The 13,725-nt window shown below is 44.2% G+C and overlaps 1 protein-coding gene across 4 annotated transcripts in view; it reads left to right on the top strand.

Moving 5' to 3' along the window:
• The window catches only part of GAB1 (GRB2 associated binding protein 1), a 98,172-nt gene extending 93,579 nt beyond the window's left edge, over nucleotides 1–4,593 (top strand). For all 4 annotated transcript variants that reach the window (XM_056855587.1, XM_056855589.1, XM_056855588.1 and 1 more), the window contains one exon: nucleotides 4,389–4,593. In XM_056855587.1, the coding sequence (XP_056711565.1) occupies nucleotides 4,389–4,547 (159 nt within the window). In that variant the 3' untranslated portion in view covers nucleotides 4,548–4,593. The remainder of the gene's footprint in view (nucleotides 1–4,388) is intronic.
• Nucleotides 4,594–13,725: the final 9,132 nt, after the last annotated feature.

The following is a 13,725-nucleotide window of genomic DNA, read 5'->3' on the forward strand; positions in this document are numbered from 1 at the left end:
GTTTGCGTGTGAAAGATGCACTATAGGACACAGCCGAGCATGCCCTGCTCTATCCTCAACATGCCCCTGTTGCCACCTATATCTACACTGGTGCCAGAGTTATGCATAGTGCTGGTGTGTCTTGGCACTAGCATATCATTCCTTATGCCATCCTAAACCATTCAGAAGCAGGGTTTAGGATGGGCCTGCAATGCTAGCAATCATTTTTATGAGGAAATACCCTGTTTAATATTTTGCTTTTTAATCCATATTACCCCAACATATGAGAACCGAAATAACCTTAAAAAGTAAAGCAACATGACGTTCTCGCTCTGGAAGAGGAGGTCATCTGTAAAGTGGGTGTTTCCGTTCCTCTTGCTTCTGGGAGGCAGGACTAAAACTTTGACTTCCTGTCTCTGAGGAAACGCCCCCTCATTTCCAGTTCTTTCCTGCCTCGCATCGGGAGAGCAGGCTCTATCAGCAGCTCTCTACTAATTCTTCTTAGAAGTCTACTTTTCTTAAATTTTCTTTCTTCCTCCTCTTAGAGGTCTATTTTCTAATCTGTACTGTTTCTTTTTCTGTCTTCCTGCTGCACAGTATAGGCCTTTTTAGTCAGGTTTTTGGCTTTCCCGCCAAATCAAAATGGCAGACGCTCCTTCTGACGCCTTTATCGCACAGGAAGATTTGGACCCCGGCTTGCTTGTCCCAGCCCAGCAAGTCCAACAAAAAACCCCTGGCAGCCACTCCGGTGGTTCTAAGGGGAAGAGCAAGAAGAAGCGGGGAGACGGTTCCATTAAAAGGAAAGGAACCGATGCGGCTCATGTTAAAAGTAACAAAAGAGCTCGCGCAACTACTGTCCCCCGCTCTCTTGCTGCGGCCGCGCCGCGCAGGCTCTCCTCCGTGGTGATGAGGCCGGAGAACCCGACGGCCCCAGCTGTGCCACACGCCGCAATCTCGGAGAACGCTCCAGCCGGTAAGGCGCCGACTCCCTCCTCGGAGGGTAACGCGCTCCCTCTCCTAGCCGCCATAGAGGCGACGGGACTGCTGTCCCTTAAGGCGGAACTCTCGGCCCTAATTAAGGAGGCCTTTGCAGAAGGCATCAGAGCGGTGCAGCTCGCTTCCCCTACCTCCTCCGTCCGTGACTCCTCCGAACTCTCTGTTAGTGACCCGGGGGAGGGCCCCAGTTCCCAACCACCTCAAAGGGAGGGAGGGAGCCAGTGGCTTACCAAAGCAGCCCTTAAGGCTCCTCCGACCAAATCAGCCACCACCACAGTCACTTTTTCCCCTGCCTCTTCTGACGATGAGAGGGAAGAAGGCGAGTTCTCCTCCGAAGGAGAGGACCTCGCTACCGAGGAAAAGCAACTCAGATTATTTAGCCCCGATGACTATCAATCCCTACTTTCCAAGATCCTAGCAAAACTCCAGGGCCTTATGATCTCCACCATTCCAGCAGTACAGTGGGCCAGACTTCATGCCAGGACCTTGCAGTGGTTCCTTCGCCTGTATCAGAGGGAGATCTCCCTCAGGTCTCGCAAACGCTTGATTATACCCAAAGCCGTCAAGTCGAGCCTCCAATGGTGGGCCTGTCCCAGCAACCTCTCTCAGGGTCTTCAATATATCACTCCTCCTCCTATCCAGTTGTTCACCGACGCATCCCTCTCGGGTTGGGGAGCCTCCCTTCTCAACCAACCAGCGCAGGGCCTCTGGAACTTGAAGGAACGATTTATGAACATCAACGCCCTGGAAATCAGAGCCATCCGGATGGCCCTACAACACTTTCATGCTCAGGTCAAAAACCAACACGTTCTCATCAGGACCGACAATGTGGCAGCGAAAGCGCACATAAACAAACAGGGGGGCTCTCGGTCCTTGAACCTGCACAGAGAGGCCAAGCTCATCCTATCCTGGGCAGAGATCCATCTCACCTCCATTTCAGCGGAACATATCCAGGGGACAGTCAACTCACAAGCGGACTGGCTGAGCAGACGGAATCTGGACGAGTCAGAGTGGTCCCTACATCCGGAAACCTTCCTTCTCCTCTCCCAGCACCTGGGCTTCCCGCAGGTAGACCTTTTCGCGTCAGCTACAAACCACCTGCTCCCAAGATTCTTTACCTGCTACTATCATCCTCAGGCGGAAATGACGGATGCCTTGCTGTCTCCGTGGCCGAAAGTTCTTCTCTACGCCTTCCCTCCTCTTCCACTTATCCCCAGACTCCTGCGACGGGTAAGGATTCTGAAAGTGTCAATCATTCTAATCGCACCATTTTGGCCGTGACGTCCCTGGTTTCCAACCCTCGTGGAGATGTCAATCTGCAATCCCTGGAGACTCCCAGTGCGACACGATCTACTCAAACAGGGTCCCATATGCCACCCGGACCCGGGGTGGTACCGCTTGACCGCATGGCTGTTGAAAGGGACCGGCTCTTAGCCTTAGGCTACAATCCAGAAATTGCGGACACCATCGTTGCGTCCCGGCGTCCATCCACGCGTCGCATCTATGGCACGACCTGGAAGACCTTCGTTAGGTGGTGCACCCGCAAGCACGTGAACCCCTTAAAACCCCAAGTTTCTCACCTGCTGTCCTTTCTCCAAGATGGACGAATCAAGGGTCTCAAGCCAGCCACCCTTCGCCGACAACTTGCCGCAATAGCCACCTTAGTTCCCAAGATCTCAGGCATCCAGATAACTAAACATCCTCATGTAAGGGCCTTCCTTAGAGGGGTCAGTCTCTCCTCCCCAGCAGTGGCCATAGATTTCCCACATGGAGTCTCCATACGGTTTTATCCGCCCTCTCCAAGGCACCTTTCGAACCTTTACGTTCTACCGACCTGAGACACCTGAGAATGAAGGTTTTGTTCCTAACGGCCGTTACCTCAGCTCGAAGGGTCTCAGAGTTGGGGGCTCTTTCGGTTAGACCAGAGTTATGTACCTTTCACAGGGATAAGGTGGTCCTTCGCCCAGACCCGTCTTTCCTCCCTAAGGTTAACACCAAATTCCATAGGGACCAGGAATTAGTGCTGCCCTCCTTCTGCCCCAACCCCCAACATCCCAAAGAGAGAGAATGGCACACTTTAGACCTCAGGAGGGCACTCAAGATCTACATCTCACGCACTGAGGGCATCAGGACCTCTGAATCCTTGTTTATCAATTTGTCAGCCCCAAATAAAGGCAAACCCATGTCTCACACGGCAATAAGCCGCACCATCAGATCTTGCATTTTCCAGGCCTATAGCTCCAACAAGTTGGCCGTGCCACAAGGCATCACGGCCCATTCTGTCAGGAGTGCCGCTACCACAGCTGCCCTCCATCGACAGGCTTCCCTAGAGGAAATCTGCAAGGCGGCGACCTGGTCGTCCGTCTCCACTTTTGTCCGTCATTATAAATTGAATCTGTTCGCTTCTGCGGATGCGGCCTTTGGCCGCAGAGTCCTTCAGAGCGTTTTGCAAAATTCTTAACCCACCCGGGCCAGGGACAGCTCTTGTAAGTCCCACTTTACAGATGACCTCCTCTTCCAGAGCGAGAACGAGCCTTGGATACTCACTGTGAAGGCTCCTTCTGCTCTGGAATACGGAGGTCATCTGGCCCACCTCTCAGGAATTTAGCATTTTGTTCAGGATTAGCTAGTTCGTTTGGGGATCTAGCAACTTCCTGCCTTTTCCACAATGGAGCCACGGCTCTTAGTTGAGTTGCTGTTACTAACACTTATTGTTTTCTTCTCACAGTTACTGTTGTTCCTTCTATTTAAACCTTCCTGTCCTTAAAAAAAAAAAAAAAAGGAATTTAGCCGTTCTTGTGCCCTATAGCTCGTAAAGTTTCAAACTGGAAATGAGGGGGCGTTTCCTCAGAGACAGGAAGTCAAAGTTTTAGTCCTGCCTCCCAGAAGCAAGAGGAACGGAAACACCCACTTTACAGATGACCTCCGTATTCCAGAGCAGAAGGAGCCTTCACAGTGAGTATCCAAGGCTCGTTTTTATTGATTGATCTACCAGTTAAACGAACATTATTTAAAATGGAATGCCCTGAACGCTTAGGAATTCTCACATAGAATCTTTTCCTTGTTGTATTGCTTTTGAGGGTAGGTGGCGTACATAGTACCATGTTTATTAAAATAACATCTGATGATATCATAGAAATAGTAATATTTGCTAACACAGTTGCCTCCCGGTTTCCAGGGGAGTATCCCAACCACGAGTACTGCTTCACTTCTAGAACAGATCTTTCCCATCTCCCCTGATTGTTGCGATGCCCTGTTTGCTCTGGAAAGCCATCCTGGGTTATAGCCAGGACTAGTATTGGAGGACAAAATATACAGGGATCATTAGCCCAAGAGAGAGGATGTTGAAACAAATTCATAAATGTGTTTTGGCTTACTGCCTCCTTTCTTTCCTTATTTCTTTTGCTCTCCAGACAAAGAGCAGTGGCTCAGGCAGCAGTGTGGCTGATGAAAGAGTTGATTATGTTGTGGTTGACCAACAAAAAACACTAGCACTAAAGAGTACACGGGAGGCTTGGACTGATGGGAGGCAATCTACAGAATCTGAAACGCCAACAAAAAGTGTAAAATAAAGAAGAAAATCTATTCGTCCTCCGTAAATGTTTGATAAAAGAGCTGCAGTTACACTGCGAATTGACAAAACAGCACTGGACAATTCTTGAATGAATGCGTTTTCAAAAATACACGCAAATCGAGATGAAATTATGTCATAACCCTGTAACCTGTGGCATCCGGGTGATTCAAAAGATGTAAAATAATGTGTACAATGGCATTGCTTAGATCCCCAAAGATGTTTTGGCCTCGTTAACACATTTGTAGTATTAACATGTTTATGCACTTTTTCTGTTAAAATGTTGGTTCAGCTTTCCCCAGTTAATGTACTTTAACATCTTCTTCTTATCTGACACTTCTATTTACTATACCATTCTAGAAAGTAAGCTACTTGTATAATACAAATTAAAGTTTGAAATTAATTTTAATAGCTCAAAAATAAATTAGAAAGGAACACTTTCACAATTTAATCTACTTGAACTGTCAAGAGATGATTTGTTAAATGCCTGTGTTTATATTTAATACATGCAAAGAATTCTTGGAAGTCTACAGGTTACCTTCCTAACAGAAAGTGCTGTGAGTTAGTAATAATAAACATTATTGGTTTTAGAATCTATCCTTCTGCCTTATGCAATAGCAAATAGTAGAAGAGCTTTTGCTGTATTTTCATGGATGACAGTGTTCATTGTTCAGTGACAGAAGATTCTGCAGGGTGGGATCTTTTTGCTGAAGAATTAAACACCCAAGTAAGCCTGCAAACCTCCAGTGGTATGCAGTAATGAGTGACCTTACAGTTATTGCTAAGCGGTAACTTTTACATTATTTGCAGAAGGTAGAATCTCTAACATCAGGTACGTACCTAGCACTGTGGTGCTAACACACTTTTCAGGTTTAAACAATGGACTTTTAGTTTTCTACTTCTACCAAACTTCAGTATTGGTTTTTAGTATGAAAATTAATTAGACAGTTTGACATTCACTGTCTGTAGTACTAGAAAATACTGTGATTTTTTTGGGGGGAAATAGATTGCAATTCCGATGGCACTACTCTCATCTTGACACCATAGTGCTCTTTTTATGATCTTTATTATGCCTAGTCTCCTGCTTGGCCTTATATTTAAATTCCTATGCAATGGATATCTTTTAACATTTTGTTTTGATGTTTTTTTTTTAAAGAAAGATATGCTATATCAAAGTTATCTTCTTGGTTTTTTTTTAAAGGTGCCCTTTCCCCAGGTACAGATTTCATGTTGTGTACTTTGATACATTCATTCACTACCCTGTTATTCAAATAGTAGCTTCTCCTGAATTAGAATCTTAATTTAGTTCTGTGGGAAAAACTGTAGTTCTTAAAGTACACAAGTGACTTAATACATTAATCACAACACGATGAAAAATCTACTAATACTTTCTGACACCGATACGTTTAAGTAATTTTTTTCACATCCATACCTCCTAATTACTGAATGAGCATAGAAATATGTTAATATTGTTTTAATGAATGTTGGCCTTAATACTGTGCCTAATTTACTCCCCCCCCCCATTCTACAGTCTGTAAATTGTCTTTGTTCTTAACAAGGTTTCTTTTTAAATTAGAAATATTGTGAATTTTTTTTTTTAAAAAACTAAACACATTGCATTTGAGGTGAATTTTAAATAAATTCAAAATTTGTTCTGTTGTTGATGTGTGAAAGCTATTGATTTAAATCACAAAGCAGCACTCCTTCCACCAAACTGTTAAATCACAAACTTCCAAGCAAAACTCATAGGTTGGGTTAGGTAGAAAGAAGATGAAGAAGAGTTAGGTCTTGTATGCCGACTTTGTCTACCTTTTAAGGAGAATCAAGCTGGCTTACAATCTCCTTCCCTTCCTCTCCCCACAACAGACACCTTGTGAGGTAGGTGGGGCTGAGAGAATTCAGAGAGAACTGTGACTAGCCCAAGGTCACCCAGCTGGCTTCATGTGTAGGGGTGGGGAAACCAACCCAGTTCTCCAGATTAGAGGCCACCGCTCTTAACCACTACATCACGCTGGGGGGGAAATTCCCCAAATAGCAGTGTTCTTTTTTTGTTAGGACCAGCCACTTGTCAAAACATAGTGAGTTTTCAGAGTTCCCCAGGACTTTTCATTGGGTTGAATGTTTAATTCAGAATGGAAAAAGGAATAGCTAGAGCTGTGGGGAGGTGGTGGAGGAGGAGAGAGTGCTGTTTCCAGGGCATCCTGGAAAATCCTGAAGTCTGCTGCTTGGGATTCCAGTGGAGTCCAGGAGATATTGCTGACTTAATGCTCCAGTCACCTGTATGCATGTTAACAGGTCAGGCTGGGAGGTTGTGTACTGTCTTAAAAGATGAAATGAAACAACGGCAACAACAATGATAATAATTGTGTGTCATCAAGTCACAGCCAACTCACGGCAACCCCAGGACCACAGGGTTTTAAGGCAAGAGATGGGCAGAAGTGGTTCACCATTGCCTACCTCTGCACAGCAACCCCAGTCTTCCTTGGTGGTCTCCCATTCAAGTATTAACCGTGGCCAACCTTGGCTTAGCTCCCAAGCTCTGACAAGATCGGGCTAGTAAGAGCTATACAGGCAACCTTCCAGCTGCCACAGTGTTTGGATTGGACCTAAACACTCCCTCCCACTGAACAAGGAATCTTCATCCAGTGGGATTAGCAAGAGGGAATCATTGGATCCAAACCACTGTACCCATTTTTGTTGTCTTGTTTGTTGTTTAAGAGTTCACTTAATTTTCCTCACTGAGCATGACTTTAAATTAAAAATACATATCATTATGAGCAGTAAACTATAGATTGAAGGCCTGATCCGCATTAGTACATTTTTAAAAGCCTCATAACTTTGCAGCCATACACAAAAACTTAAATTGGAATGCATTTTACCAATTTAGTTACCCTAACACAGTGATTTGCTTTTAATAATTTTAAATTTTGGACGTGAACTTGGGAACTGTACTGAGGCTGTGCACTGAAAGGGTACTGGATATCTACAGGAAAATAGTAGGGGCCAAAACTACAGACGACGCTGCAGTGCTGTGAGTGGAATTCTAGATGAGCCATTTTATGCTAGTAAAATATTGTAGTGTGTGCGGGTAAAGTGCTGTCAGGTCGCAGCCAACAAGGCAAGAGACTAACAGAAGTGGTTTGCTGGTGCCTTCCTCTGCATAGCAACCCTGGTATTCCTTGGTGACCTCCAATCCAAATACTAACCAGGGCTGACTCTGCTTAACTTCTGAGATCTGACAAGATCTGGCTATACCATGCTGCTTTCCCTCCCAAAATGTTGTAATAAGGGGATGTTAATATATATTGGGGTCACAGTGATGGGGAAGGAGGGTTTAACTCTTCCATCCCATGCTGTTTCCCTGACTGGAAATGTCCCTTCCTCCTGGGATGGTTCTTTTAGTCCCCAGTAGGGAAAAAGACAGGCATACATGCGCGCACCCCCCCCCCCCACACACACTGGGTATTAAGAAGTGGGTGGATTTTAGGCAAGCAGTATAGTGTGGAAAACTTAAAATCCCCAACACCATGATCCCCAGTCATATTGCCATCTTCCACACACCCCCCCCACCCCCACAGCTGCTGTTTAGGATGAGATAACCTGGAACTCCAGAGTTTGGCCTTCAAAGCACCATGTGACATTTTGTTCTGAATCTTTTTGAGAAAGTATCCACCCACTTTTAATCTCTTCCCCTTTATATTCCTTAACCAGATCCTTCTCTTTAATCTGTGGCCATCTGGATTTTGCACTTGCCACTAAACCGTATAGTGAAAAATACTGTTTCTAGATATCTAGCCAGCTGTACCGATTGCTCAGACAATATACACATAAGAGAACCTAATTACGAGGTTGTGTTGTTTAATGAGCACCTCTCTTCTACCATGACTACCATTATTCTTTGTTTTAGTTGATGCATCTCGAAAATAATACCTTACCTCCTTTGCGATAAACATGTTTATAAAAAACAGTGAAGGTTATTGAATGTAAATTATGGGTTGAATGATGTACCCTCTCAAGGATGTATGCACAAAAAAGAAAAGCATTACTGAGGGCTCTTGGACAGCCACTTGTCCTTATGTTGGAAGTCTACATGAAAAGATTTACAATAGAACAGGAACTTTATATAACTACTTTTGATTGCATTATTACATTAGCGGTGTAAACCCTTAGCAATTGTGCTCTGTTGTGCTGCTGCTACCATTCTCCTATCTTTAAAACGTAAAGAATTCAGAATTTGCAAGAAGTGGTTTGAAGAAGAGGAATTGATTTTTATACCCCACTTTTTCTACCTTTAAGGAGTCTCAAAACAGATTGCAATCGCCTTCCCCTCCCCTCAACAGGTACCTTGTGAGGTAGGTGGGGTTGAGAGAATTTGGAGAGAATGGTAACTAGCCCAAGGTCACCCAGGAGGCTTCAGGTGGAGGAGTGGGGAATCAAACCTGGTTCTCTAGATTAGAGTCTGCCACTCATGTGGAGGAGGGGAGAACCAAATCCAGTTCTCCAGATTAGAGTCCACCACTCCTAACCACTATACCATGCTGGCTTGAAAGAAGAATTTATGGCCCTGATGGCAAGCATCTTATTGGTTTAGGAAATAAGGGTGTACATTCAATTCTGCCTCTTCACTACCACCTTTTTGTGCTGTGTTTGTGTAGATGTATATATTGGCAATTGCAAATAACACTAAAAGTGAAAATATAAACCTTTCTAGGGGTAGCAGCATGATAGAGGAGCATCTCCGCTCCTGCCGTTACCAATATCTGCCACGTCTTTGAACCTAGTTGTACTACAGGTCCAAAGGGGATTAGCACAGACTGAGAGAGTGCAGCGTGGACATCATACAATTAATAAAGAAGGGCTTGTACCTTGCCACTTGTAGAGGCAATAAAGGCAAGTTCCAGCTTAGTGCTTCGAGAGCCCCCAGCCCCAGTCCTGTAACTGTAGTGTTAATCACCATAAGAACATGGTAATGGTGGGCTTGAAGCCCTCGTCCTGCCTGGCCCACATTTCCACTACCTCAACAAGTGCATTTTATCCGTGTGGAGTTGCTGATATAACACCTAGTTCTGCTCCCACCCCACTTTCTTTTTTTAGGATATGTATGCTGCAAGGGCATGCATCTATCAAAGTTTAAAAAAAAAGATTAAGCAGTGTTGTGGAGGAAGAATTAGCCTTGTGCTCTTCTTAATTTTTAAAAGGGCTTCATGAGAGTTTATTTGGCACAGCAGGTAAGTGCTCACAGTTGACTGAACTAAAATATTTTAAGGCCTTAAAAGCAAGTCTGTGTTGTTCCATAACTGGTGAAGGGAGGGGTGGGGAGGCTAAGATCCATTCTCCTCAGATGTTCTTCTCCCTCCTGAGGTGCTACCAAAAAAAATCCTGAAAAACTGCCAATGGTGGAAGTGAGCACCCAAAATAACCATTCAGAACATGAGCATCAGAAAAAAGATGGGCGCGCTTTCTGATCGCTGAAAATGTAGTCTATAAAAGTCCTGAGATGAAAAGTCATTCATCACGTATTCAGAAGTGCTACATATGGAGTATATTTATACTACCTTCCTCCAAAGAGCTCAGGACAGCATACATAGGTCTCCATTTATTATTTTATTCTCAGAGCAACCTGAGAATAGGTGATTGGCTTAAGGTCATCCAGTGAACTTCACGACTGCGTAGGGATTTGAGTCCAGATCTCCAGAGGTGGAAAAAATCCAACTCCATTGCCTAGCATTGACTTAAGACTCCGATCTGGATTCAGTTTGTTTAAAGGCCCCGTGGTGCAGAGGGGTAAGCTGCAGTACTGCAGTCAAAAGCTCTGCTCATGACCTGAGTTCGATCCCGATGGGAGTCAGTTTCAGGTAGCCGGCTCAAGGTTGACTCAGCCTTCCATCCTTCCAAGGTCGGTAAAATGAGTACCCAGCTTGCTGGGGGTAAAGGGAAGATGACTGGGGAAGGCACTGGCAAACCACCCCATAAAACACAGTCTGCCTAGTAAATGTCAGGATGTGACGTCACCCCATGAGTCAGGAATAACCCAGTGCTTGCACCTTTACTTTTTACACTATTATCACCATCTTTGTGAAGTAAGCTGTCTCTGATATTTCCAGTCCCATGTTAAGTGAAACCATGCTTCAGAAGTACGATACTGACTATTTTAAGGTTGCGCATTCTTGGAACTCTTTTTACCATTTCCTTGAAAACCTCTTAAGAACAGAAACCTCGTCATATTATCTACTGGTACAATTAATACTCCTGAATTGCTCCTGTAGTAATTGGCGTGTTTTTTTTCCTAACAGTAGTAAACTCACAAATGTCTTTTCTATTTTCAGTGGAGATCCATGAATAAGAGTTAACTTTTTTATATCCTTTTATATATTAAATACTGTTTTTAAAGTGTCTAACGCTCATAAAGTCATTGCTTCTAATCAACTTTTCTCAAGCTTTCTTGTAAATGAATGGTAAAATAGAAATAGTAATTCTATTAAATAGATTGGGGGCTTGCAGGGAATTGCAGAGGAGGGGAGGGGTTAAGCAACAGGGAATTCCCCAATATATGGGGCAACATTAGGGATGAAGAATGTGCATCTCATGGCTCATATAGTCTGATCTTATTTTCACCCTGTTACAGAACACTTTAAGCTGTAAGTGGCCCTTTCCCCTTTTCAGCTTGAAAAGGTTAGGGAAGCATGACTGATTGGACTCAGAAATTCATTTCTTCAGATCCTACAACTTTTCCCCTGAACTGTTTTGGTTTCGAAAGAGTCCCTTCTGTCAGGACTTGGAGTAATGGAAGAGCCTAGAGATGTCTCACAATACGCACTTAGGTTTGCCTGATCTCCAAACTACAGAGATCAGTTCCCCTGGAGGAAATGGCAGCTTGGGGGGGGGGGAGATTCTATGGTGTTGCATTACATCCTTACCGAGCTCCCTCCCCTCCCTCAAATCCCACCCTGCCAGGTTCTGCCCCCAAATCTCTGGGAATTTCTCAATCTGTGTTGGCAACTGTACCCCCCCCTCTTAATCCTCCTTGAGGATACTAAGATGTTCAATCAGGTGGGCCACTCACCACTTCCCGTTTTCTCCCCCAATTTTCTTTGACTTACAAACATCATATTTCTCTGTATAGCTGTGAGTCGGCTTGACTGCTCAGAGTTCTGTACCGTGGTTGTTGGTGGCCCAGTTTCACTGTGCTACTGCTATGCAGGAGACCATTCAAATTCACTACTAAAAAGAGTCATTATATATATGACATTATATATATGACAACGGAAGTTGGTTTCAGGTAGCCGGCTCAAGGTTGACTCAGCCTTCCATCCTTCCAAGTTCGGTAAAATGAGTACCCAGCTTGCTGGGGGTAAAGGGAAGATGACTGGAGAAGGCTCTGGCAAAACCACCCCGTAAACAAAGTCTGCCTAGAAAACATCAGGATGTGACGTCACCCCATGGGTCAGGAATGACCCGGTGCTTGCACAGGGGACCTTTACCTTTTTTAATTCATTATATATCCCTATTCATCAACTAGTTGTTCAGAACTTTGCCAGCTTCCAAACCGGATAGGATCATTTGAAAAACAAAAAAACAAACTGATTATATTGGCTGACTCCTGGCTGTCTGAATATGCTGTTCTGAAAGTGTAGAAAGCTGATTATATAAACCTAGTATAAATGGGATGCACATTTTTATTAGCTACATTGCTAATAAAATCTGAGAACCTAGTTATTTCTTTTGGCAAAACCGAACAACCTACTATTTAGTTCTCAGTTCAGTGAACTAGAGAGGAGTTCCAAGGACAACACAGTTCTTGCAACGCACCCACAAAGCCTTTGTTAGCAGTGAGCTCCCTCTTGTGTTTATGTAAGGAAGGATTTCTCAAACATACCCATTGCAAATTGATCACTAGAAATTTACTAGAAACAGAATAAGCATGCTCTGGTCTTCAACCAATGCGCTCTTTCACAAAGAATGGTTCGAACCAAAATGCTAGATCTAAGATCTAAAATATCTATTTTTGTGGCTCTGATGGAGTATATGTTTCAATATGGGACAAATGTCCAAAGATTTGCATAAATTATGGTTGGGAGGAGGGAATCCCCTCATAAGCCTACCCACATATTAAATAGAGAGCCAGCGTGGTGTAGTGGTTAAGAGCAGTGATTTGGAGCTGTGGACTTTAATCTGGATAACCAGGTTTGATTCCCCATTCCTCTGCATGAGCGGTGGGTGCTAATCCGGTGAACCAGGTTGGTTTCCTCACTCCTACACGAAACCAGCTGGGTGACCTTGGGCTAGTCACAGCTCTCTTCGAGCTCTCTCAGCCCACCTACCTCACAGGGTATCTGTTGTGGGGAGGGAAGAGAAAGTGATTGTAAGCCGGTTTGATTCTCCCTTCAGTAGCAGAGAAACTTGGCATATAAAACAAACTGTTCTTATTTTCCTTCTTAACTTACACAATGTTTTGTTGGGCAACCGGTTTTGATGTTTCAAAACAATGAATCATGAGATTTGAGACACAGACTGGCAGTTATTCTTTATCATCTTCTTTTATGGTTACTTTATGAAAATTCCCCTCTTCTCCCTATCCTAAATACAATACAGTGATATGAACTCTGGTCAACAACCATTTATATGTTTTGGAACTAACATCAGTTTCCTGGGCACATAGGAGGATACTGCCTTATAGTAGCAAACCCATATTTGAATCCAGTTTCCTCCCCACACACAGATTAAAAAAGTGTTTTATTGCCTAGTCAAGCCCTAATTCACCATTTTCCCTCTCAGAATTTTCATCAAAAACAATTAACTCTGAAAATGCCTTTTACTCACCTTCTAAAGACCTATTGTCTAGCAGTGGTATCTAAACCAACATACACTGTCCATCTCTGCCCTACCAGGCCCCATTGTTTCTTTGGTCTGCTGTATACTTCAAGGGTCCCCAACCTTTTTGAGCCTGCACACACATTTGGGATTCTGACATGGCATGACGGGCGCAGCAGTAAAATGGCTGCCACAAAGTGGCTGCTACAGGAAGCAGAGCCAGCCACAAAATGACTGCCATGGCTTAACTTCAGTAACACAGTGTAGATCTTTGTGTTGTGGTGGCAAGTCTTTAGTCTTTTAAGGTGCTACTGGACTCTTGCCCTTTTCTACCACTGCAGACAGACTAACACGGCTACCCACGGTGA

Source organism: Euleptes europaea, chromosome 9 (genome assembly GCF_029931775.1).
Source record: "Euleptes europaea isolate rEulEur1 chromosome 9, rEulEur1.hap1, whole genome shotgun sequence".
Classification (NCBI taxonomy): domain Eukaryota; kingdom Metazoa; phylum Chordata; class Lepidosauria; order Squamata; family Sphaerodactylidae; genus Euleptes; species Euleptes europaea.